At 38.1% G+C, this 27,162-nt stretch overlaps 1 protein-coding gene across 1 annotated transcript in view; it reads right to left on the bottom strand.

Annotated features, from left to right (window-relative positions):
- Positions 1-27,162, bottom strand: part of LOC116866796 (nck-associated protein 5-like) — a 654,677-nt gene that overhangs the window by 290,100 nt on the left and 337,415 nt on the right. The window contains exon 3 of the mRNA XM_032855929.1: positions 21,799-21,872. Coding sequence (XP_032711820.1) covers positions 21,799-21,872 — 74 coding nt within the window. The remainder of the gene's footprint in view (positions 1-21,798; positions 21,873-27,162) is intronic.

The raw sequence follows: 27,162 nt of genomic DNA, 5'->3' as shown, positions 1-27,162 counted from the left end.
GAGAGCTAGTGTGAGTGGGAAGGGGGGCCACACAAAGGGTCAGTGGAATTGAATATCTAAAATAAATGATCTGAAACTTTCAACATAGTGTATCTTCAGAAAGCACTATCTTCTTTTTGTGAAATGCACATACCACTGTCATAATATGGGTGAAACTAGAAAAATCTAAATACAAACCATGAGAAACATCTACAGCACTCCGCTTTAATCTCTGTCTCCAGTATAAAAAAATCTGGTAGTTCCATTCACTTTAATGTACTCTCAATAAATACTTTCCCATGAGCTTTGTTTCTTCTTTCTAGCATTATCCTCCCTGATAATCCTTACTTAACCTTGGGATTTTTAACTGTTAAATTAATAATTGTTCATTTCAGTGATGATCTGAAACTCACTTCCTTCTCCCATCTGAAGGCCAGAGTAATTGGCCAATAAAAGTTCCACCAAGGTCAGGAATGACCTAATTTACTTGTAATTATTAATTGTGCTCTGACCTCTTAACCATAAATAAAGCCTTGGCATTGGAAAAATGAAGATGTGAAGCAGGACATGGTAATTTTAAAAAATCAGGGAATAAAGGAACAGTGAAGGAAAAGAGAATGGATTTTCTAAATTTAAAACACTCTTTGCCCTTGCTTGAAATAATGATTTATATTCTTTGAGCCGGCAAGAGAGTAATTGGATATGCATGATGCAATACTGGAATTTTAGGTATTTTGCCTAAAGGTTATTAACAATTAGTACCATGGGGCGGGGGAATCATAAAGTTAAAATAACAACCCTCTCTCAAAGGATGACTGAAACTAGACTTGTAATCTGGTCATAATAAAATATGTTATGTTTATATTAAAGCCCCACATGTTAAGAGGAAAATTGACAACCTAGAATAAGTCCAGCAGGTGGCCATGATTAATTGGGGTCTGAAAAGTGAGTTGTACGAGGAGCCAAGGAAGAACCTACATCACTTTCCTTTGGAAAAGTGAACACTGAGGCCAAATGTGGAAATGGGTCTTCAGCCTTTTAAAAGGGATTGTACACAGAAGAGGAAATACTCCTTACAAGTAGAACATAAGGGACAGACGATGAGTTACAGGCATGAAGGGGTGGCTGGCCTCCTTCTGTCCAGTGCAGAAGAATCCACTCTGTGCAATATCAAAAGGATGGTCCCTCAGCTTGTCCTTTGACGCCTGCTGTGGTACAAAGCTCACCATCTCAAGAACATCCTCTTCCCCATTAGAGGTTCGAAGTGTCGGAACATTCCCTTTTAGTGCTGAGTTGCCAGTTCTCAGATTCTCACTTCGACAGCTAGGTAACCAGTTCTGTCCTCATGATTATCTCAGGATGTGGTGAATCCTTTCTCCATAAGACATCTCACTGGAATTTTCAAACAATTATAGGTCTACCTCTTAGTTTTCTATTTGTCGGCATCACTAATTCCTTCCACCAAGATTAATTTATTTTTCACAACATACCATTCTAGTCACTGGTCTTCTGGACATTCGCTGGTTGGTAAGGTTCTCAAATGACATCCGAAATAAATATTGTTGATACAGTGCAGCAAGAATACCACACAGGAATTCTAATTGCTCTGTTCAAGAGAATCCGTTAGTATGTGTTAGCTGAATACTTATTATGTTCAACCTAAGCTATTTGCCATTTAATAAATAACAGAAGTGGAAAGCCAGGTGCTGGCAATATTTGTACATGGAATAACTCTGGAGTTTTTATAAGATATAAATCATTATGTGTACATGGGTGGTATAGTTCCAAGTTAAGGGGGCGGGGGTTAGAAACAAAAATGGAGCCCAGGCAGCCTAAGGAATCCACATGAGGAGTTACAGGTGAAGAAGACCTAAGCCGTACTTTGAAGGATGGGTGCAACTTGTCTGAAATGGAGACATGAACAACAAGGGAGAGAGTGTGTAACAGGAATGATCAGTAAAAAGGAGGCCAGGGTTGTTAGGGACATGTGTGGCTAGATTTAGAAATATTTAGATTTATACCATACCATTTCTAATAGTACTTTCTCCCTTCCATTCAACTTCTGGGTATCTATCTGAAGAAAATGAAAACATTGACTTGAAAAGATGTATTTATCCCTATGTTCACCAAAGCATTAGTTACAATAGCCAAGATATGGAAGCAACCTAAGGGTCTACTGATGGATTAATGGATACATTAGCTATATATTCATATATATTCGTTATGGAATATTACTTAACCATAAAAAAGAATGAGGCCTTGCCACTTGTGACAACATGGTTGGACCTAAAGAGCATTACGTTAAGTGAAATAAGTCAGACGGAAAAAGCCATATACCATATAATCTCACTTACCATAGAATCTGAAAATGAAACAAAACAAAACAAATGGATAAACTAAAACAGAAAACACACTCACACTCACAAATACAGAAAACAAACTGGTGTTCACCAGAAGGGTGAAGGCTTCAAGGAAAAGATGAAGTTGGTGGAAGGGAACAGGTGGTACAAACTTTCAGTTGTGAAATAAGTCATGGAAAGTAATGTTCAGCCTGAGGAATAAAGTCAATAATTTTCTAATAACCTTGTATGGTGACAGATAATAAGTATACCTACCTTAGTGATCAAGTCATGATGTATAAAAGTATCAAATCACTCTGTTTTACACCTGAAACTAATACAAGGTTGTATACCAGTTACAACTCAATAGAAAATTGTAAGAAAATAAATACGCTTGACTTCACTAAAAAATTTCCAGGACTCTGATTTCCATGGGTATCTAATATGGCAATCTAATCCTTGGTGAGCTTCTATGAAGAACAGGGAGAGTAATGTTTGGATGTTCATCAGGTGGCAAGTACAGATTTCAGGGGTGATTTTCTGGATACCCAATTTCCTTTATTTCAAGCATGAGAATTCTCAGCAGTCCAATGGGAGAAATATCTTTGGATAGATGTGACTTTTGGTACATTTTAAATTACATCACGTTGGTAACAAATGGTCCCAAAGGCTGACGTCCTAAATTGTGTATCTGATCCAAAGAATTTCTCTTTTAGAATGGCTTTCTGTAACTGGCCCCATTTATATCTTCATTTCCAAAGCAAAGATACAGGAAAAATCAATTAGTACAAATGAATAAATCCAGGTAAATACACATTCTGGCTTTCAATGAGCCAGTGAGTCTTTGAATCTCCAGAGAACACTGAAGAGACATCATAAGACAACTCAATTTCTCTTAGTAGGGACCATAACCCCAGAGTTGCTTTTTTTTTTTTTAATTTTAATATTGTGCAATTGACTTTTTTTTAATACCATGCTGTGCTCATAGCCTCTGTGGAAACGCAAACATTATTCAACAGGACAATTTCCTGAAAAACCTTTTGAAAGTGGTCACAGACTCTGACCCTGCTCTGGTGCCCTGGGTCTGCCAGCATGCTGTTTTATTACCTTTGGAAGCTTCTATGCCAAAACACAGCCCAAGAATTAGAGCTGAAAGAAAAGGAGGGCCATAAAAATCATTTGCCGCCAGCTTTCAGGAAGAAAAACGGTCACTTTGCCCTCAGCAATTCTATGCATCTTCACTTCTCTCCCAACCTCATCTCCTAGCCTTTCAGTTGGCCAGGGTAATGGGTAAGAATTACAGATTGTGGATTTTTAAGAAAGGCTCTGAAATCACTTATTTTACCCTTTGTCATACCAATGGGAAACCTGGGCCCCAAATGCCTAAATGACCGTCCCAGGACCACACAGCAAGGGGCAGCATCAAGACCTAAACAGCACACTGCAAGCAACGAACAAGGAATGTGCTAACAGTAGAGCACAGTCAGCAAACCATCTGAACAGAGACCCTGATTGTACTGCTGAGCTCCCAAATGCCAGCCCCAGCGAGAGTAGGCCTCAGTCATATTTTGGAACAGAGCGTGCCCTTCATTTTTAATTACATTATCCAAAGCATTTAGCTAAGAAAATGGCAATTTCCTTTTAGTTGTCGGTTGTTCTCTTTTGGTACCTTCCCTTATTTCCCCCCACCATTCTCGCTGCCATGAATCCTTTGCAAATTCACCCTCGGTCAGGCAGCCTATGTCACTCTTCCTAATGCTGAACTCCACTCTGACTTCAAAGGGTCTGTCTATCCTAATGAAATGCTTAACAACCTTCTCTGCAAACACCCCATTTTTAGCCTTGCAGATCAAGTTCTGATTCTGTTTCTAAAAGTGACTCAATGAGTCTAAACATTTTTTTATAACTCATTTTACACAAGGTGGAAAAGAAATAAATGCTTGCTATTTCAGGTATTGATTTTGATCATGGATTTTTTTTTTAACCCATCATGGTCTCTTAATTCTTTTCTTTTAAAATGACAAGACATTCTTTCATTGCTTCTATTGATAAGGTTATCTGCAGCTCAAGATGCGGTTGGTAGCTAAAGGGAGTAAAATTGGGGGCAGAAATACCAATTTAGAGCCCTTCCCAGGCTGTGCACCCATCACGCAGGCATAACATATCTTAAAAAAATTCTTACAGTATGACTGCATCTTGAAAGAAGCATAATATAAATGTCTAGTGAAGCAAGAACCCTTGCCAATATCTATCACTAACAATACATTCCCATCTACTGTGTCCCCTTCTTTAACTTTCTAAGAGTAACTGTCTTTAAAATGTGTGTCCCCTTTAACCTTTGTACACCATAGATCCAGATGACATTTTAGTAGACTTCTTGACTTTTTTCTTACCTGGACTTAGAAACAGAGCTGAGCTCATCCCTAAGGAACACATAAGCCCTTAGTAATTTCTCTTCTTAAATCATCACTAATCCCTTCCATGGCTAGAAAAGCAATGTGACTGTCGATAATGTGCTAAGTCGCTAAGTTACAGAGCTGACTAAAACACTTCCAATGGTCCCTTTGGTTTTGATGTAAATGAAGCTTCATGTTTGAAGTGTTAAGTCTTAAGCTAAATGCTATGAGAGACAGGAGGAAGGAGAAGACCTGGTTCTATAGGTCACAGACCCTAGGAATATGACTGGCCCTCATGAGTAAGTGAGACAATAAGCATCTGTGAATGAGTACTACCTGAGTGGAACCGTTATAGTGGTCATTCAGGGTGAGGACAGAGCCACTGTTCTATGTCTAGAATATTCTACTGAAGCGTTGTCTTCCTTAATTGGACTGGGCAGGAATAAAAACCAGAGCATCCCTAGGGTCTAAGTGAGGGATCACCCTATTAGTAAAACTGGGTTAATGGAGTAATGGAGAATTGAGAGCTGAAATGGTCTTCCTTTCTCAGGCACATGGGGACAGCCAGTGAAAATCTAGGATTATCTCCACAGAGAGTAAATGTACAATACTTAATCAGTGAGCATTCAGTAAAGAGTGAACGCTAGAGCATCAAATCAGTCAGGTTCCCGAGAAGCAATCTCCAGAGGGCTCCTGGACCATGAAACCAGCAAGAGGTGGCCAACCTTGACCAACCCTGCGACAGACGCTTGCATCTTAGATGTTCTCTCTGCCCTGAGATACCAAGAGTAAGCCTCTACCAACTACTTAACAATTTCAACCTATTCCTGATTCTTTGATTCCAGGGTGCATTTCCATCCTCAGCTCTTTGTTGGTTTATGTAGGAGGTCTAATTTGTAATTCAAAAGTATTCAATGTGCTATAGTTCCAACCTCTAAGAGGAAAAAAAAAAAATTACGGTTTGTATTTCCTCTTTTCACAGAAGCCCAGACAGCCTCTCTTCCCCAGAATTGGAAGGTAGAGGTGGGGTACTAGAACTTCCTGCTTGCTGCCAGGCCTCTAAATACAGAAGGTCAAGGGGCACCTGGGAGGCTCAGTTGGTTAAGAGGTCAGCTCTCGATTTCAGTTCAGGTCGTGATTGCAGAGTCCTGAGATAGAGCACTGCACAGGGCTCCGTGCTGAGCATGGAATCTGCAGGAGATTTTCTCTCTCCCTCTGTCTTCACCTTCTGTGCTCTCTCTCTCTCTCTCTCTGTTTCCCTCAAATAAATAAATATTTAAAAAAATAAATACAGAAGGTCAAAAAGAATGGGGGAGGCGGTAAGCAAATGAAAAAGAAAAAGAAACAAAAAAACCACTCATTTCAACTCCAGAGTTGCCCATATAGAAATACATAGAGTTATATCCTAATAATCAATTTCTTAAAAAATAAACAAACAAAAACACAAGTATGCTCAAACGCTAACAAGTTAGTGATTTTTTTCCATTAAAACTAAAATTAAATAGAAGGTCAAGGTAAATTACCCATTTCAGCCTTCCTTCTGCAGAAAAAGGCACTTCATCATTTCTTACTGTGGGTATACTTCAGCCTCGACACATGTGTTTGTAACGAATGGGTCATTTATATTGTTGCCTGCTGGAGTTTTTCTACTTTCAACTTAGTAGGGAATATTTGGAATCTTTATTACTCTAAATAAATCTACAAAACGTCTCTTGCTTGAGGCTCTTTATTTTAATTTCAGATAAATAAATCATATTAGTTTCCTGGCCATCCTATTAAGATAAGCATGGACCTAAAAACAGCAAATGTGTTTGAAGCCCAATGTTTTCAGATTAAATAGGGGTAAATATCTCTGGATGACCCCCAAATCTGATTGACATTAAAATATTTGGGGGGGAGGGAGGAGTCAAGATGGCGGAGAAGTAGCAGCTGAGACTACTTCAGGTTGCGGGAGATCAGCTAGATAGCTTATCTAAAAATTGCAAACACCTACAAATCCAATGGGAGATCGAAGAGAAGAAGAACAGCAATTCTAGAAACAGAAAATCAACCACTTTCTGAAAGGTAGGACTGGCGGAGAAGTGAATCCAAAGGGACGAGAAGATAGACCCCGGGGGGAGGGACCGGCTCCCGGCAAGCGGCGGAGCAACGGAGCACAAAATCAGGACTTTTAAAAGTCTGTTCCGCTGAGGGACATCGCTCCAGAGGCTTAACTGGGGTGAGGCCCACGCGGGGCCAGTGTGGCCTCAGGTCCCGCAGGGTCACAGAAGGATCGGGGTGTCTGAGTGTCACAGAGCTGGCAGGTATTAGAACGGGGAAGCCAGCTACAGAGACGGAGCCGAGGAGTGAGCTCACAGCTCGGGCTTACCTTGAACCGGTCGCAGGCTCGGTGAGCTCGGAGCGCGGCCGGAGGCCAGGCAGACGGGAGTAATTGGGCGCTGTTCTCTGAGGGCGCACTGAGGAGTGGGGCCCCGAGCTCTCGGCTCCTCCGGGCCGGAGGACTGGAGACTGGGAGGCCGCCATCTTCATTCCCGTCCTCCGGACTCTACGGAAAGCGCTCAGGGAACAAAAGCTCCCGAAAGCAAACCGAGCGGATTACTCAGCCCAGCCCCGGGTAAGGGCGGTGCAACTCCGCCTGGGGCAAAGACACTTGAGAATCACTACGACAGGTCCCTCCCCAGAAGATCCAACAAGAAACCCAGCCAGGACCAAGTTCACTTACGAGGAGTGCAGTTTCAATACCAAGGAGAGCAGCGGAATTCCAGAGGAGGAGAAAGCAAAGCACGGAACTCATGGCTTTCTCCCCATGATTCTTTAGCCTTGCAGTTAATTTAATTTTTTTTTCTTTTTCAATTTTTTTTCTCTTCTTCTGCTAAATTTTTTTTAACTTTTACCCTTTTCTTTTTTAAAGTTTTTAACTAGTTTATCTAATATATATATATTTTTTTCCTTTTTATATTTTTTTCATTATTGGTTTTCTTTTTTTATTTCTTTTTTCTTTTTTCTTTTTTTTTTTTCTTTCTGAACCTCTTTTTATCCCCTTCCCCCCCCCCCTCACGATTTGGGATCTCTTCTGATTTGGCTAAAGCATATTTTCCTGGGGTTGTTGCCACCCTTTTAGTATTTTACTTACTCCTTCATATACTCTTATCTGGACAAAATGACAAGGCGGAAAAATTCACCACAAAAAAAAGAACAAGAGGCAGTACCAAAGGCTAAGGACCTAATCAATACAGACATTGGTAATATGTCAGATTTAGAGTTCAGAATGACGATTCTCAAGGTTCTAGCTGGGCTCGAAAAAGGCATGGAAGATATTAGAGAAACCCTCTCGGGAGATATAAAAGCCCTTTCTGGAGAAATAAAAGAACTAAAATCTAATCAAGTTGAAATAAAAAAAGCTATTAATGAGGTGCAATCAAAAATGGAGGCTCTCACTGCTAGGATAAATGAGGCAGAAGAAAGAATTAGCGATATAGAAGACCAAATGACAGAATAAAGAAGCTGAGCAAAAGAGGGACAAACAACTACTGGACCACGAGGGCAGAATTCGAGAGATAAGTGACACCATAAGACGAAACAACATTAGAATAATTGGGATTCCAGAAGAAGAAGAAAGAGACAGGGGAGCAGAAGGTATACTGGAGAGAATTATTGGAGAGAATTTCCCCAATATGGCAAAGGGAACAAGCATCAAAATCCAGGAGGTTCAGAGAACCCCCCTCAAAATCAATAAGAATAGGTCCACACCCCGTCACCTAATAGTCAAATTTACAAGTGTTAGTGACAAAGAGAAAATCCTGAAAGCAGCCCGGGAGAAGAAGTCTGTAACATAAAATGGTAAAAATATTAGATTGGCAGCAGACTAATCCACAGAGACCTGGCAGGCCAGAAAGAGCTGGCATGATATATTCAGAGTACTAAACGAGAAAAACATGCAGCCAAGAATACTATATCCAGCTAGGCTATCATTGAAAATAGAAGGAGAGATTAAAAGCTTCCAGGACAAACAAAAACTGAAAGAATTTGCAAACACCAAGCCAGCTCTACAGGAAATATTGAAAGGGGTCCTCTAAGCAAAGAGAGAGCCTAAAAGTAGTAGATCAGAAAGGAACAGAAACAATATACAATAACAGTCACCTTACAGGCAGTAAAATGGCACTAAATTCATATCTCTCAATAGTTACCCTGAATGTTAATGGGCTAAATGCCCCAATCAAAAGACACAGGGTATCAGAATGGATAAAAAAACAAAACCCATCTATATGTTGCCTACAAGAAACTCATTTTAAACCCGAAGACACCTTCAGATTTAAAGTGAGGGGGTGGAAAAGAATTTACCATGCTAATGGACATCAGAAGAAAGCAGGAGTGGCAATCCTTATATCAGATCAATTAGATTTTAAGCCAAAGACTATAATAAGAGATGAAGAAGGACACTATATCATACTCAAAGGATCTGTCCAACAAGAAGATCTAACAATTGTAAATATCTATGCCCCTAACGTGGGAGCAGCCAACTATATAAACCAATTAATAACAAAATCAAAGAAACACATCGACAATCATACAATAATAATAGGGGACTTTAACACTCCCCTCACTGAAATGGACAGATCATCCAAGCAAAAGATCAACAAGGAAATAAAGGCCTTAAATGACACACTGGACCAGATGGACATCACAGATATATTCAGAACATTTCATCCCAAAGCAACAGAATACACATTCTTCTCTAGTGCGCATGGAACATTCTCCAGAATAGATCACATCCTTGGTTCTAAATCAGGTCTCAACCCCTATCAAAAGATTGGGATCATTCCCTGCATATTTTCAGACCACAATGCTCTGAAGCTAGAACTCAATCGCAAGAGGAAATTTGGAAAGAACCCAAATACATGGCGACTAAACAGCATCCTTCTAAAGAATGAATGGGTCAACCAGGAAATTAAAGAAGAATTGAAAAAATTCATGGAAACAAATGATAATGAAAATACAACGGTTCAAAATCTGTGGGACACAACAAAGGCAGTCCTGAGAGGAAAATATATAGCGGTACAAGCCTTTCTCAAGAAACAAGAAAGGTCTCAGGTACACAACCTAACCCTACACCTAAAGGAGCTGGAGAAAGAACAAGAAAGAAACCCTAAACCCAGCAGGAGAAGAGAAATCATAAAGATCAGAGCAGAAATCAATGAAATAGAAACCAAAAAAACAATAGAACAAATCAACGAAACTAGGAGCTGGTTCTTTGAAAGAATTAATAAGATTGATAAGCCCCTGGCCAGACTTATCAAAAAGAAAAGAGAAAGAACCCAAATCAATAAAATCATGAATGAAAGAGGAGAGATCACAACTAACACCAAAGAAATACAGACAATTATAAGAACATATTATGAGCAACTCTATGCCAACAAATTTGACAATCTGGAAGAAATGGATGCATTCCTAGAGACATATAAACTACCACAACTGAACCAGGAAGAAATAGAAAGCCTGAACAGACCCATAACCAGTAAGGAGATTGAAACAGTCATCAAAAATCTCCAAACAAACAAAAGCCCAGGGCCAGATGGCTTCCCGGGGGAATTCTACCAAACATTTAAAGAAGAACTAATTCCTATTCTCCTGAGACTGTTCCAAAAAATAGAAATGGAAGGAAAACTTCCAGACTCATTTGATGAGGCCAGCATCACCTTGATTCCAAAACCAGACAAGGATCCCATCAAAAAAGAGAACTACAGACCAATATCCTTGATAAACACAGATGCAAAAATTCTCACCGAAATACTAGCCAATAGGATTCAACAGTACATTAAAAGGATTATTCACCACGACCAAGTGGGATTTATTCCAGGGCTGCAAGGTTGGTTCAAGATCCGCAAATCAATCAATGTGATAAAACACATTAATAAAAGAAAGAACAGGAACCATATGATACTCTCCATAGATACTGAAAAAGCATTTGACAAAGTACAGCATCCCTTCCTGATCAAAACTCTTCAAAGTGTACGGATAGAGGGCACATACCTCAATATTATCAAAGCCATCTATGAAAAACCCATCACAAATATCATTCTCAATGGAGAAAAACTGAAAGCTTTTCCGCTAAGGTCAGGAACACGGCAGGGATGTCCGTTATCACCACTGCTATTCAACATAGTACTAGAAGTCCTAGCCTCAGCAATCAGACAACAAAAAGAAATTAAAGGCATCCAAATCAGCAAAGAAGAAGTCAAACTATCACTCTTCGCAGATGATATGATACTATATGTGGAAAACCCAAAAGACTCCACTCCAAAACTGCTAGAACTTGTACAGGAATTCAGTAAAGTGTCAGGATATAAAATCAATGCACAGAAATCAGTCGCATTTCTCTACACCAACAAGACAGAAGAAAGAGAAATTAAGGAGTCCATCCCATTTACAATTGCACCCAAAATTATAAGATACCTAGGAATCAACCTAACCAAAGAGACTAAGAATCTGTACACAGAAAACTATAAAGTACTCATGAAAGAAATTGAGGAAGACACAAAGAAATGGAAAAATGTTCCATGCTCCTGGATTGGAAGAATAAATATTGTGAAAATGTCTATGCTACCTAAAGCAATCTACACATTTAATGCAATTCCTATCAAAGTACCATCCATTTTTTTCAAAGAAATGGAACAAATAATGCTAAAATTTATATGGAACCAGAAAAGACCGCGAATAGCCAAAGGAATATTGAAAAAGAAAGCCAAAGTTGGTGGCATCACAATTCCGGACTTCAAGCTCTATTACAAAGCTGTCATCATCAAGACAGCATGGTACTGGCACAAAAACAGACACATAGATCAATGGAACAGAATAGAGAGCCCAGAAATAGACCCTCAACTCTATGGTCAACTAATCTTCGACAAAGCAGGAAAGAATGTCCAATGGAAAAAAGACAGCCTCTGCAATAAATGGTGTTGGGAAAATTGGACAGCCACATGCAGAAAAATGAAATTGGATCATTTCCTTACACCACACACGAAAATAGACTCAAAATGGATGAAGGACCTCAATGTGAGAAAGGAATCCATCAACATCCTTGAGGAGAACACAGGCAGCAACCTCTTCGACCTCAGCCGCAGCAACATCTTCCTAGGAACATCGCCAAAGGCAAGGGAAGCAAGGGCAAAAATGAACTATTGGGATTTTATCAAGATCAAAAGCTTTTGCACAGCAAAGGAAACAGTTCACAAAACCAAAAGACAACTGACAGAATGGGAGAAGATATTTGCAAACGACATATCAGATAAAGGGCTAGTGTCCAGAATCTATAAAGAACTTAGCAAACTCAACACCCAAAGAACAAATAATCCAATCAAGAAATGGGCAGAAGACATGAACAGACATTTCTGCAAAGAAGACATCCAGATGGCCAACAGACACATGAAAAAGTGCTCCATATCACTCGGCATCAGGGAAATACAAATCAAAACCACAATGAGATACCACCTCACACCAGTCAGAATGGCTAAAATTAACATGTCCGGAAATGACAGATGCTGGCGAGGATGCGGAGAAAGGGGAACCCTCCTACACCGTTGGTGGGAATGCAAGCTGCTGCAACCACTCTGGAAAACAGCATGGAGGTTCCTCAAAATGTTGAAAATAGAACTACCCTATGACCTAGCAATTGCACTGCTGGGTATTTACCCTAAAGATACAAACGTAGTGATCCGAAGGGGCACGTGCACCCGAATGTTTATAGCAGCAATGTCTTCAATAGCCAAACTATGGAAAGAACCTAGATGTCCATCAACAGACGAATGGATAAAGAAGAAGTGGTATATATATACAATGGAATACTATGCAGCCATCAAAAGAAATGAAATCTTGCCATTTGCGACAACGTGGATGGAACTAGAGGGTATCATGCTTAGCGAAATAAGTCAATCGGAGAAAGACAACTATCATATGATCTCCCTGATATGAGCGAGAGGAGATGCAACATGGGGGGTTAATGGGGTAGGAGAAGAGTAAATGAAACAAGTTGGGATTGGGAGGGAGACAAACCATAAGTGACTCTTAATCTCACAAAACAAACTGAGGGTTGCTGGGGGGAGGAGGGTTGGGAGAAGGGGGGTGGGATTATGGACATTGAGTAGGGTATGTGCTATGGTGAGTGCTGTGAAGTGTGTAAACCTGGAGATTCACAGACCTGTATCCCTGGGGGGAAAAAATATATGTTTACAAAAAATAAAATTAAAAAAAATATTTGGGGGGATTTTCTTGAAGGACATAAGCTTGTTTAAGCAAGAAGTAGAATTATTTTCAAGGTATCCATGGACCTGCTTGTACAACATGATTCAACTCAAGCTTCCCACAGCAGCAATAATAAATCCATCTTTAAAGTAGGGACGCATCCCCAGTTATCTTAGGGGGCAACTGTATATCTTTGGAGGTTGATCTAATGCCTTCATCTATGCTGTGTTTTATTAACTATAAAAAGCTCCCAAGCTGAATTTCTCATCATGTTACATACAGTTATATTCAAAAGTCTTAGAGGCAGTTCAAATCACATCGATTCAGAAACTGATTCTTCCTTTGCTCTCAGGCCTTCAGATCTGCCCCTCCTCAGGAGTCATCTGTATTTCTGAAGTACAGTCTCCTAAAATTTGTTTTATAGATTCCTCCAACTAGCCCCACAGAAGGATTTTTACAAATATATGTGAATTTTTTTTTTCAAACACCATTTGGAGTGAAGAGAAGGGGATGAGACCCATAAGGTTTTAGAGAGTCTATTTAAAATATTTATTAGGTCAGGACCTAAATATACCTTTGGGTTAGCATCATCCTTTAATTTAAAGGGTGGACGAATTTGATTTTAAAGGGGAGATCACGTATATAAAGTGAATGTAGAGTTTTACTCTGGCATTGTTGATGCCTCCTCGCCCCAGAAGACCTGAGTTCAAATAGCAGGGAACTCCCTAAGTAGTTAGACATGCAGAACGCATACGTCCCCTGAATAAACTATCATGTGGATGAGTCCTGAGGTACAAGGTCGATTACAAACCTGAGTGATCTTCCAGTTCAGTCAATCCAGATAAATTTCTGGGTGTAGTTCAGTTAGACCTTCCTGCTACTGAACAAAGTCACCTTAAAGACAAGCATGCCACTCCACCCAGGGCTTCAGAGCTCTAAGACACCTAAATGCTTCCTTGTTCCTCTAAAGCAGCAGCATCAGGCTACAGTAAGCATCCTCTGGGGTACGGATCAGCCCACCAGCCCCCCTGCACACAGTCCAGGGATGACCTAACTGTTGAAGCATGTGGCAATACCCAGTTTCCAGAGCTCTGATTTATTCTCCCTTATGCTGGGCAGAGGGCATGACTTAGAGGCAACACTCTTATCTCGGCAGGGGTTTTGAGACTGTCTGCATCTCTCAAACAACCCCTGGTGGGTAATTGAGAAGTGACATTGATGGGTTTCCAGGGTGGCCCTTGTACTTACACTTGCCCTAGAATCCAGCTAGGATTTAGAAATCCAGCCCAAGGGTTGAGAGGAGGGGAAGATGATATAAAGCGTGCTAGCCCCCATCTCCTTTGACCCCGGCAGAGTGAGACAGAGGTGCAGAGCTGGGAGACCATGTGCTCTTATTGAGTTGGCATTAGCATGAGGTTTGCTTTCAGAGTGTTTATTGCTATTACAGACACTGAGCTCTCTCTGTTTGCTACACATTCTATTCCCCAGAGATAGCCTCTTTTTCTCCTGAAGGGATTTAGAAAAGAAATCACAGTTCTTATTTTATTTGGTGTCCACCATTAAGAATTCATGCAGAGCAGTCTTACTTGTAGCCAATTAAGATCTCCCAGTGGAAGTCTATGATTACAGCAAAAGCAACCTGTTTAATACTTGGCATCTCCTTAGTCTACATAAATTAACCCCATGAGGGTAGGGATGTGCTAATTCTTAAGATGCCTGGATAATTTTATTCGAAAATCCAAGATACATAGAGGGTAAATCTTCAGGAGCCCTGGGCTTGACTTTTCTCAGGGCATATGTGCTTCTGCTTCTTAATTCTAGAAGATTTCTAGATAACACATGAAGAAAAGACTTTTCTTTTCCCAGGGATAGACAGAGTAAGGGCATCCAGCCTCTTAGTAAGCAGTTTTAATATCACTCACATTATATAGAAACCGAGATTAGAACTGAGATGAATTTTAGGCAGTCGTGCCAATTATTTCTGCCCACGCCCCCCCATCTGCCACCAAAATGTGTAAATATATTGAAATTATGGAAAACATGAATATTTTCAAGGTGGATCATTTCATTTCAGTGTTCACTCTTAGATAAGCAGCATTTTGAATCACGGGAATAAAATATTTTTGTCAATTTTTTCCCTTACCTCTTTCCTTAGAATAAGAATCACAGATAAGCCAGAATGCAAAAGTCAATTTTAAAGAATTTTGGAAGCACAAAAATACCCAGAATTGCCAAAGCAATCCTCAGAAATGACAAAGCTGGAGGTAGCACACTCTCAGATTTCAAGATACACTATAGAGTTGTAGTAATCAAAAAAAATGTGGTACTGGCACAAAGCAGACAGACGGATCAATGGAAGAGGATAGAGATCTCAGAAGTAAACCCATGTATTTATGGTCAATTAATCTATGACAAAGAAGGCGAGAGTATACAATCTCTTCAATAAATGATGTTGGAAAAACTGGACAGCTACAGGCAAAAGAACGAAACTGAACCACTTTCTTACACCATATACAAAAATAAACTCAAAATGGTTTGAGGACCTAAATCTGAGACCTGAAGTCATAAAACTCTCCTAAGAAAACATAGGCAGTAGTCTCTTGGACACCATCCTTAGCAACATTTTTATGGTTATGCCTCTTCCTGCAAGGGGAACAAAAGAAAAATCAACTACTGGGAGTTGACCAAAGTACAAAGCTGTTGTACCACAAAGGAACCATCCACAAAACAAAGAATGACCCACTGAATAGAAGATATTTGCAAATGATATATAAGATACTGGGTTAATTTCCAAAATATACTTTAAAAATACACAATTCAACACCAAAAAAAAAACCACCCCAAATAATTTGATTAAACATAGGCAGAGAATCTAAATGGAAATTTTTCCAAAGAAGACATATAGATGGCCAACAGACACATGAGAAAATGCTCTGCATCACTCATCATCAAGGAAATGCAAATCAAAACCATAATGAGATATCACCTTATGCCTGTCAGAACAGCTAAAATCAAGAGGAAATAACAAATTTTGGTGAAAATGTGAGGAAAAGGAAACCCTTGTAAACTGTTGGTAGGAATATAAATTGGTACAAACAGTGGGAAACAGTATAGAGGTTCCTCAAAAAAATTAAAAATAGAAATACCATATGATCCTGTAATTCTACTATTGGGTACTGGAATTTCATTTACCCAAGGAAAACAAAAATGCTAATTTAAAAAGATATATGCACCCCTATGTTTATTGCAGCATTATTTATAACAATAAATATGGAAGCTTCCCTAAGTGTCCATTGATAAATAATATATGATTTTACACAGACACATACACACACATACATATACACAGATACACTATGAAATATTATTTGGCCACAAAAAAAAAAATAACAAAATCTTGCCATTTGTTCCAAACATGGGTGAACCTAGAGGGCAGTATGCTAACTGAGAAGTCAGAGGAAAATGAATACCATATGATTTTGCTTATACATAGAATCTAAAAAATGAAACAAATGAAACAGTTTGGAAACAGCCTCCTGCAGAGAACAAGATGGTGACTGTCAGAAGGGGTGAGAGATGGGTAAAAAGGTTAAAGGAATCAAGAGGTACAAAGTTCATTTATAAAATATCTAAGTCAGGATATATAAATACAGCATAGGGATTATAGTCATTAACATTGTAACAATGTTGTGTGGTGACTGGGGGTAACTATCCTTATGGTGGTGAGCCTTTTGTAATGTACAGATTTGTTGAAATACTATGTTGTATACCTGAGACTAGTAACATTGTATGTCAATTATAAATCAAAACAGGTTTCTTGAAGTTTGGATACACTAAAATTATAACTTTATTGTTGTAAGGGGTAGGCCTTAGGGGCTTTTATATCAACAAGGACCTATCCATGGTTTTTAATTAGGCATCTTATTCCCTTTGAGGTTGTAGGAAACCATCACTTTTCCCCTTGAGGAAGAAGACGTTAAATGCTTTACTCGGGCCAACATCGCTTGTAATCAATAGTTGTTCAGATACTTGGAATTTGTTACTGAGGTTTAGGCTGCCACTCAGGAAAATGGGTGCTGAACTAGAAATGGTCTTTTCCTAGGTTTATATTCCCCTTTTACTAAAAACCTGGATTCCTAACTATTAGCTGATCTTTAATTATAGTATCCATCCCAGTACCAGTGAGGTAAAAGGAAGAGAGAAGAAATAGTTACAACCACGTTTTTGTATATTCCATTATTGAACTGGAGAGATCACTATTTCTCAAAATGTGCTCTTTGGAACTTTAGTCAGACTAGATGCTGCAAGAAAGATGGGATTTTTTTTTTTTTTAAGAAGTCAAAGTTTTATTTTATATCCCATATTTGATATTCATAGCACACGTTAGCCATTTAAGTGACTCCATAAACTTGTAGAATTCAAACATTTTAAAAGTTGGGTTTTCCTAGAATATCTCAAATTTGACCACAGGGTAACTGATTTAAAAAAAAAAAAATCAGTAACAGCTACCAGGGGCATTCATTTTTCTTGGAATGTGCTTAAGAATATGCTCATAGATCATTTGGATTACTGTCTTCAGCAGAGAGGAAAGAGGATTCTGACTTCTGGGGAACATGTGGAAAATGTCTGGAGACATTTTTGGTTGTCCCAACAGAGGGTTTGGTACTGGAATGTGGTGGATAGGATGATGTTAAACAACTTAAAATGCACAAGACAACCTTATTCCCATCCCCCAAGGTAAAGAATGGTCTAGCCCCAAATGTCAATAGTGCCTTGACTGAAATCCCTAGCTTTTTCAAATGGGACTCTGATCTGGGATTTGTGGGCTAGTAGTTGGCACTTTGTATTCAGCAGATCTTGTCATTTAATTTTGGCCATGCAAACCTTATTCTTTATGTACAGCCTATTAATAACACTGTCTCCAATTCAAGATATGAAAATCTGAACTGAACACTTGGATATTGTCTGGTTGTTATTAGCCAGCCATTAAGTATCTTTGCTATTTTAGTGGTTTCTACTTATGTTCTTGGAAGCTTTCTATGATACATGCATTAAATACTACAAAATGATCCAGCTGCATAATTAGAGAAAAATAAGATTAAACATGTATTTGTACATGTTATAGAAATGTTTTATCTTAACCATCATGGGTTTCAAATAATCTCAGTGTTAAGGAAACTTAGATACTAGCTTTACTGATAGCTTCTTTTTACAGAAAAGGAAACTCATTCCAGAGATGATATCCCTGTGGCCAGTTTGGGGAGGCCAAGCCAAGAGTCCAAGGCTCCAAAACTCACAGTCTTCTTTCCATTTCTATGGTATTATGCCACTTCCATTTTTCACACTTAATTTCACATGTGATATGGAAGAGTCATTAACACCATAAATATTCATGAATTCAGTGTGTATCTTCCAACTGTTTGTGTTTGTTCTAAACTCTTAATCTGAATCTGTGAATGGATAAAAATTTCTATCAAATGTTAGAAGAAAGATTTTTTCAGTAGCTGTTGTTTTTTTTTTTTTACAATCTCTCTTGTCAGTCAGATATATTTAGCCAAATCAGAAATGGTAGCAGATGATATAAAAAGCATTAGGTATAAAAGAGCCTTTTTCTCCTATTCTTAACTATACACATTAAAACATATGAACATATAGAATTTAGCCTCCCATTTCAACATTTACTAGTAAACTAGTTGTCACTGGGAATGTTTCTTTTTCATCAAGCAGGGAGATACTAAGCAAAGAAGACCCACCCAGACTTGTGCTCAAGTCCTACTACACTGGGTTTTAGATTCTGACTCTACCTATTCAGATGAATTCACATGAGAGTTTTCTGTTGGTGTCAAAAAGTCTTTTTTGAGCTAAATGACTGCTCATTGCTAGATAGCTATATTTGAACTTCAAATTCCTTTGCAATTTGAAAACCAGAGAAAGATTATAGGTCTATTTCAGTAGAATACTAAACAAGGCACCAAAATAACCAGTTATTCTAAGAATATAATTAGGACAATATATTTGTGTCACCGCAGATGTTTATGTTATAAGATACAACCTATTAAAGAGTAGTAGCCACCTCCATGGAAAAAAAAGGAAAGACTTATTTTTTGTATCTAATCTTATAACAAATCTTCAATCGGTCCCAGTCTTTCATCATTAAGCAAATAGCAATAGTATGCCATGTGTCTATCATGCTTTTGATCAATCTTCAAACATGGTAGCCATAAATTAATGCTGAATACAATTATTTTTAGAGATCTGGGGCGCCTGGGTGGCTCAGTGGGTTAAACCTCTGCCTTCAGCTCAGGTCATGATCTCAAGGTCCTGAGATCGAGCCCCACATCGGACTCTCTGCTCAGCAGGGAGCCTGCTTCCTCCTCTCTCTCTGCCTGCCTCTCTACCTACTTGTGATATTTCTGTCAAATAAATAAATAAGTAAATAAAAATCTTCAAAAAAAAAAAAGAAATCTAAGTATTCAGGATTTATCTAAGTTATATGTATGTTGAAATATAAATGGAAGACCGTCAGTTAAGATCAGTAGCAATGATAATAGCCCACTCCATGAAAACTGTAGCAACTACAAATCAAAGGCATAATACAAATCAGAAAAAAAGTTTATACTGTCTTATGGGGACATTTTTTTAACTTCAGACAATCCAATTGTGCTTGAGTATATGACATGCTATTCTTACAAACCTCTACACATCATAGATTGTCCCTAATTCAAGAAAGTACTTTAAAAATTTAATCATAACCAGTAAGAATTTCCCCACCCTGCTCACTGTACGCTCACTGGCATAGCTTTCACCCAAAAATAATTTGGCTAGAATTGCAGTTATGACATTGTACTAACCATCAAAAAGCCTACCACTTCAAGTCAGCCAAGATCTGTTTATAAAATATAATCAAGGATAATTTAATGATTCAATAAATAGTATATAAATTTGCTATTATTGATTTTCATTTTCTTTTCAATAAGACCTATTTCCGTCTTCTCCCTGATAGTTTTTCTGGCTATTCAAATGTCATTACTGCCCTTTATTGTTATTCAAATGAAGCTTTTTTATTAGATCCTCTGCCACTATGTATAAGGCTTTGCTTCTTCAGCAGCAATAATTCTATTTCTGAAGGAAAATAGAAGTTATAGCACACAAAGCTCTGAGCTCTTACTTTATGTTAGGTTAAGTCTATGCCTGAAATTATATTTTCATTTAATCTAATCCAAGAAGACCAAAAGATTTTTATTAGCTACCTTATCAAAGAAGGAAAACATTCTTTTCCATGCAAGTTTTTTTGGTTCAAAGACCCATGGAACTCTACTCCTCCCCAATGATGTATATAAGACATGCTTACTGACCAAATTAAAGTCTAATTTCTTTCATCAGATGGTATTCATCATTTTTTTGTGTATACTTTTTCTTTCAAAAGATAGAGAAAACCAAATATTCTATATAAAGAGTTGGAAGTAAATTATATAATTCATTTAAATAACATTTTGCACCTTGGAGGAGATCTATGAGAAATATAACTTGAAAGATACATAGCTATAAATAATTTGTGGCTGTCTTCATTAATAAAATACACTGGTTTACAAAAGAAAACTTTACCAAATCCATTTATAGCTCTCAAAAACACATCTAACAGTATCACACAGAGGTATATAAAATTAACTTGTATGTCTGCTAATAGGAAGCAGACTTAAAAATTATTTACTTTTGTTGTATCCTACTTTTTCCATACAGAGAAATAGAGGGTCTACTACTATAAGCACAGATCTGTTCTTTAGCAGGGAAACTAATACAAAGGACAAAACAAATGAAATTATTAGGCACTAAGACTAAGAACTACAATCTTTCAGAGAGGACAGATTTCAAGGTTTTGGGGATGCCTGAAGAAGGGGCAGTCTAGCCTGGTACAGAGACTGATGGTGATACATTTGGGTGAGGTTGGCAAGAAAGCCACAGGGTTAGCAAATCTTTACCCACCCTGTCTGGGTATCTCCTCCATGCTGCCAAGAAATAAGAAATAATGGCCTTCAGGGGCTTACTGACCCTGAGGAGACAAAGCTAATTACATTAAACAATTCTGGTACAATGTGAGCCATCATGTAATTAAACCCTAGCATATTTGTTCCAAATAACAGGAGCTATAGTAATTTAGGAAAAGGAATAGCAGATCCCATTGGAGCATGGATGCAGAGCATGAGCACCGGGGCCCTAAAGATCTAGAAAATAACAACTCAATCATTTCAATCAGCCTCAATTCCCGAGAGGCCCGAGGGAACGAGACACTTGAGAATACGCCCTTTATGATATTAACCTCTTTATCCAGTTTACCTGCACCAGTGTTCTCCCATACTTTTCTTCACCGAGCATCAGAACTCACCACACAGAACAAAAAACTAAACACAAGAGGCCTACAGAACAGCATTCTTAAAATATTCTCTATTAATATGAAGAGAAGCAGACATTTAAAGCAGCTGTATTCAACTTTTCAATTACATAAAAATCTTAATCTTTAAGCAGACAAGGGTCAGAGAATTGGATTCTAGTTTCCACAACGAAAGTTATGTAGCCTTGGACAAATTAATTTCTTGACCTTGACAAAGTGTCATGATTTCCACCATCCTCCTGGCTCTGAGCAGGTCCTTGACTCAAGGACAATTCCTGGCCCTGTTGCTTTACTTTGATTAAAGGAATACAATTTCCTAAGGAGCCTCTGGTGACTTGATTCCGAAGGTGTTTTGACACTAAGGACAAGAAGACAAAGTATGCCGGCTCCCTGCCTCCGTGATCAACACAGAAGATAATCAAGGCTGCTCTGAGTTCTAGGCATGCGTTTCACTCACCTCCATAGATTTCTGTGTTGTTCCTCGAGCTGAGTTAGAAGATGCTCAATGTATTTATTGGAGTCCATGTATTCCTGCATATGCAGACACACAAAGACAAATAAAGCCTCATTACAATCGTCACCAGAATTCAGACAATCTATCTTTACAGGAAGATTTTTGACAAGATAATCCCTGGTCCCTCTCAGTTCTAGGAATCAGGGTATCTGTAACGAATATGCAGAGTTCCTCGGAGATGTCCTTGGATCATTCTATAAACAGAGAACTGGAAGTTCTATAGAGTCAGCATGAAAACCCTCTGATTCACAGAAGAAAGCTAAATTTCCTAGTTATCTACATTGTGGTCCGTATATTCTACCATATAAAAATAAGCAAGCCAAGGGCACCTGGATGGCTCAGTCATAAGTGGCTGACTCTTGATTTTGGCTCAGGTCATGATCTCAGGATCCTGGGATCAAGCCCCACGGAGGCCTCTGTGCTCAGCAGGGAGTCTCCTTGAGGATTCTCTCTCTCCTTCTGCCCAGCCCGCCTCATGCTTGTGAGCTCTCTCTCTCAAAATAAATAAATAAATAGATGGGTAAATTAATAAATAAATAAGCAAGAAAGCAAGCAAGCCAGTGTTGCTGCTGACCTTAGAAAATAAGAATAAAATAGACAAGACAGGTCTTGATTACAGTGATCTTAGGATATTTGCTTACTAGTAAAAATGCTACTTTTGAACTATATAAAATATTTGATATATTCACTGGGCACATTGTTTACATGGATGCAATGTGTCCATTTTCCTGTATCTCCTTATATAAAAACATAGTCTACTTTGTTTTGGGGGTTTGTGGGTTTTTCTGTTTGATTTGGTTTGGGTTTTTTTTTTTTTTTGGTTGTTGCTGTTTTGTTGTTGTTATTGTTGTTGTTGTTGTTGTTTTTTGTCTTATAGAAAAAGAACCTGGCTTCTAGGAAGCTATGAAAGCAAGGTATATTTTTTTAAATGTGTAAATTTTTGCCAATCAAACCATATTTTAAAGAAACATTTCTGAAACAAAGAATCCCTTTGTAACATAGATTTATAGAAGTCCAAAGTTTATTAAATAAAATTTTTTTAAATTAGTGATTTCTGCATATGAGGTTCATATGCAATAGTTTCAGTTGCTGATTATGGAGCAAAATACAATGTGTAAAATTTTTCATGATTGATTTCCTCCTGAACCCAATGCTTCTTGTATTTTCTATTTGAACATCTAGCCCACAGTCCTCTGTCTCTAGTACATCTGCCTTAGATGGACTAGGGTACAATGGTTTCAGTGTTAAGGTACCCATGAAAGTTATCATTTTGTTTCTTATGGATTTGAGATAAACCAGGAAATTTGATTAATACTGATTCGTTCTGAAATAGATTTGTTTTGATTGAGTGCTTTATATAATCGCTTGCTCCTATAAGTGTATATCTCTTATAATGGGGGAGGGTGGAAAATATACAGTAAGAATTGAGCTGATACTTTGGAAAAAGTCCTTTCCTGAGTTTCCGGACCTGGATCGACCCATTTACCCCCTTTTTTTTTTTACTTTCTATAATATTTCAATTAGGCTAAACAGCACACCATATCTTTACCTAACTAAAACTGCTGTTCTCTAATGGTATAAGGTTGTTGCAGATAATTAGCTGAAGAGTTTTATTCTTATTAAATAATATTCTTCTTCAGGTTAATTATGTAAAAAAGACCATTAGTCATATCAAAACCAAAGCAGAAATCTGTTAATGCAGAAAGTTATAATAGTGTGTATGTTTGGTACTAAGTATCCTGATCAAAATTTAAAGAAGATTTAGAACCCTCAAAGTTATCAAAGACATTACTTTTCAAATACATCCATCAACATTTTTAAACACTGTTTCCAATTAGAAACAAATACATACATCTCAAAGTTACTCATCCATTCTTTATTCAATTGCTTTTCCAAAATGTACTATACTCCAAATGCTATTCTAAATTTCCTTCCCAGAGTAATAACCAAGAGGGCAAAAGTTCCTGCTCTCAAAGAGCTTATAGTCCGCAGACAAAGACGTTACAAATGAATACACTGACTCCTGAACGCTGATACGCTATGAAGGAAACAGGAGGGACGAGAGAATCTAAATGAGGAAGGGTCATGACCCTTACAGAAGGTGGTTGGATGTAGACCCTGGGCAAATGATATTAAGCTAAGACCTGGAAAAGAAAAAGGAGGTAAGCATATAGAGAAAAGAGGGATGAGGGAAAGGAAATAGATTCTGCAAAGACTCCAATATGTGGTACTTGAGGAACAGAAAGGAAGCTAGTGAGGCTAGGCCCAGAGCGACTGGAGTGTGTCGTCTAGAATACAGTTGGTGAGCTAAGCAGGGCCAAATCATGAACAAGCTCTGGAAAACTGTTTGGACTAAAACCAATGGATTTGTTATTTTGTTCACTTTTCTTAGCTCAAGCCAGAGGATGAAGCTGAAAGTTTGAGGACTACAGATAAGATCTTTGGATCAAGATTTAGGTTCAAATCCTGGCTTCAGTACTTACTAGCTCTGTCCTTGGGTAAAATTGTTTAGTCTCTCTAAGACTTACTTCCTTCATCTTCAGAGAGAGTATTAATAGTCAGTTCACAGAGATGTTATAAGAATTTAATAGTTTAAGGAAGCATGTATTACAGTGTCCACTAAGCACAGACTTCGTCATCATGTCACTCACCTCTTCTCACAGGCAAATTACTTCACAATGTGAAGGTAATATCCATTTTCTCTCATCTTACCCAATATCAGGATTTTAAGCACATGCTTCTAAGATTACAGTTGCTGAATATTAGGATAGGAAGAGATGAATAGTAACAAAACAGATTTTCAACCATTAAATGTAGGTGTCACTGAATTAGGATTTATAAGCTATTTAAAGTAACAATACTGGCAGCTTCTGTAACTTCACCCACATCCAGATGGCCAACAGACACATGAAAGGATGCCAATGTCACTCATCCTCAGGGAAATGCAAATCAAAACCACAATGGGATATCACCTCACACCAGTCAGAATGGCTAAAAAAAACAACACAAGAAACACATGTTGGCGAGGATGTGGAAAAAAGAACTCACTTGCGCTGTTGGTGAGATGCATGCAAACTGTGCAGCCAGTGTGGAGAACTATATGGAGGCTCTTCAAAAAATTAAAAATAGAATTATCCTATGATCCAGTAAATCACACTACTGGGTATTTATGCAAAGACTATGAAAACACTATTTTGAAAAGATATATGCACCCCTATGTTTATTGCAGCATTATTGATAATAGCCAAGTTATGGAAGCAACCCAAATGTCCATGGATAAATAAATGGATAAAGAAGAGGTGGCAGATATATGCAATGGAATACTACTCAGCCATTAAGAAGAAATGAAATCTTGCTATTTGCAACAACATGTATGGATCTAAATGGTACAATGCTAAGCAAAATAACTCAGTGATAGAAATACAAATGCCATATGATTTCATTCATATGTGAAATTTAAGAAACAAAACAAATGAAAAAAGAAAAAGAGAGACAAATCAGGAAACTCTTTTAAGTATAGAGAACACACTGCTGGTTACCAGAGGGAAGGTAGGTGGGGGTGGGTGAACTAGGTGAAGGGGATTAAGAGTACACTTACCATGATGAGCACTAAGTAATGTATTGAATTACTAAATTGTATACCTGAAACTAATATAACACTGTACATTAACTATACTCACATTAAAATTAAAATTTAAAATTTTAAGTGAATTTTTAAATGAAATTAAAAAAATGAAAATTTAAAATAAAAAAAATATATATTTACATGAATAATATCAAGATTCCCACTAACTGCTCCATGATACTGAGATAAGCTAGGTGGGAGTGCTCCATAATCTGGGTAGGATATCCCTGGGTCAAGCCAGGAAACCATTACCTGCATGAATACCAGAGTGTGTTGTTGTTAAGGTGAAATGAAGAAGTCAAATCTTATTCAGAAGACAGCAGTTATCGGAAAAAAAAAAAAAAAAGTCAACTCATGTAAAGGCCTCTTGGCCTATTATTTTCATCTTAACTAAAACTTACACAAAACTTCATTGTGTTAGGCATTGTGCTAATAAGCACTTTCATAATACTTTCTAATTTAATCTCAATAACCCCATAAGGTAGATACTAGTATTACCTGCATATTGAAAGTGAGGTAACAGACTTCCAGTGTCATATTGCAAGGAAAAGGCAGAGCCAGGATTTGAATCCTGCTATGAATGCAGTCCAGAACCACTCTGTGTGACCACCCTGCTGAACTTTTCATCCCCACTTTCTATGTATATGCTATTCCTTTTGCCTAGAACACTTAACCAAAATAACAATAGTGGTAACAGTAATAAAATGACTATTAAAATTAAATAAACAAAGTAGTTCTGCCCATTTTTCCATAAAACTAATTATAGTGATAACTATGAGGTCTTAACCCATGTAATAAGTGGAAAGAAATTAGGATTATGAATTTTCCCTCTTTTGAGCTTTAGTTTTCTCCATAGCATTCTCCCTTCTAACATCCAATATATTTTACTTGACTATTTTTTGGTAGCGCTTATACTCCACACTCACCTCTCCCCAACCACACACATACACATACACACACACACATACACACACCCGCACACACACGGCTAACTGAAATGAATTGAGGGAAAAAAAAGTATGATGCTTACATATACTTTCTGTTTAATGAATTAATTTTTACCCTGGCTAAAAGAATTTAAGCAACATCGTCACACATTTATTGTTTCTATTCCCTGAACTGGAAAAAATAGTTAACTAATAAGAAATCGCTCATTTTATAAGAATAAAATCAGATCATTCCACTGGGAACCACTATTATCCACCCAGCTGGAGATTAACTCCAAGGAAACAATGGGCGGTGAGGGCAGTGGAGCTGCAGGGGTTCACAGTGAGCTACAGTCATATCAACTGCAACACTGTAGCTACTACACCTACAGCAAGAGCTTGGGGATAAAGCACATACAGGATGTTATTAAACAGGGTCTCCAGTATTCCAAAGTATCAAAGGCAGACACAAAGAAAGGGTATGGCAAGATCTCATCTCACTAAAACATAGCTCTCCAAACTGCCTGAAAGACACTGGATATTTGGGAGAGCTTAGACAAAACTTTTTTATAAATGCAGATGGAGGAGCACCTAGGTGGCTCAGTTGATTAAGCATCTGCTTTCAGCTCAGGACTGAGCCCCACATTGGTCTCCCTGCTCCGTGGGGAGCCGGCTTCTCCCTCTCCCTCTGCCCCTCCCCACCCTAGCTCTCCCTATCTGTCTCTCTCGAATAAATTAATTAACTAAATCTTTAAA

Source organism: Lontra canadensis, unplaced genomic scaffold (assembly GCF_010015895.1).
Source record: "Lontra canadensis isolate GAN:19392208 unplaced genomic scaffold, GSC_riverotter_1.0 scaffold11, whole genome shotgun sequence".
NCBI lineage: Eukaryota > Metazoa > Chordata > Mammalia > Carnivora > Mustelidae > Lontra > Lontra canadensis.
This window is presented reverse-complemented; position numbering and strand designations above follow the sequence as displayed.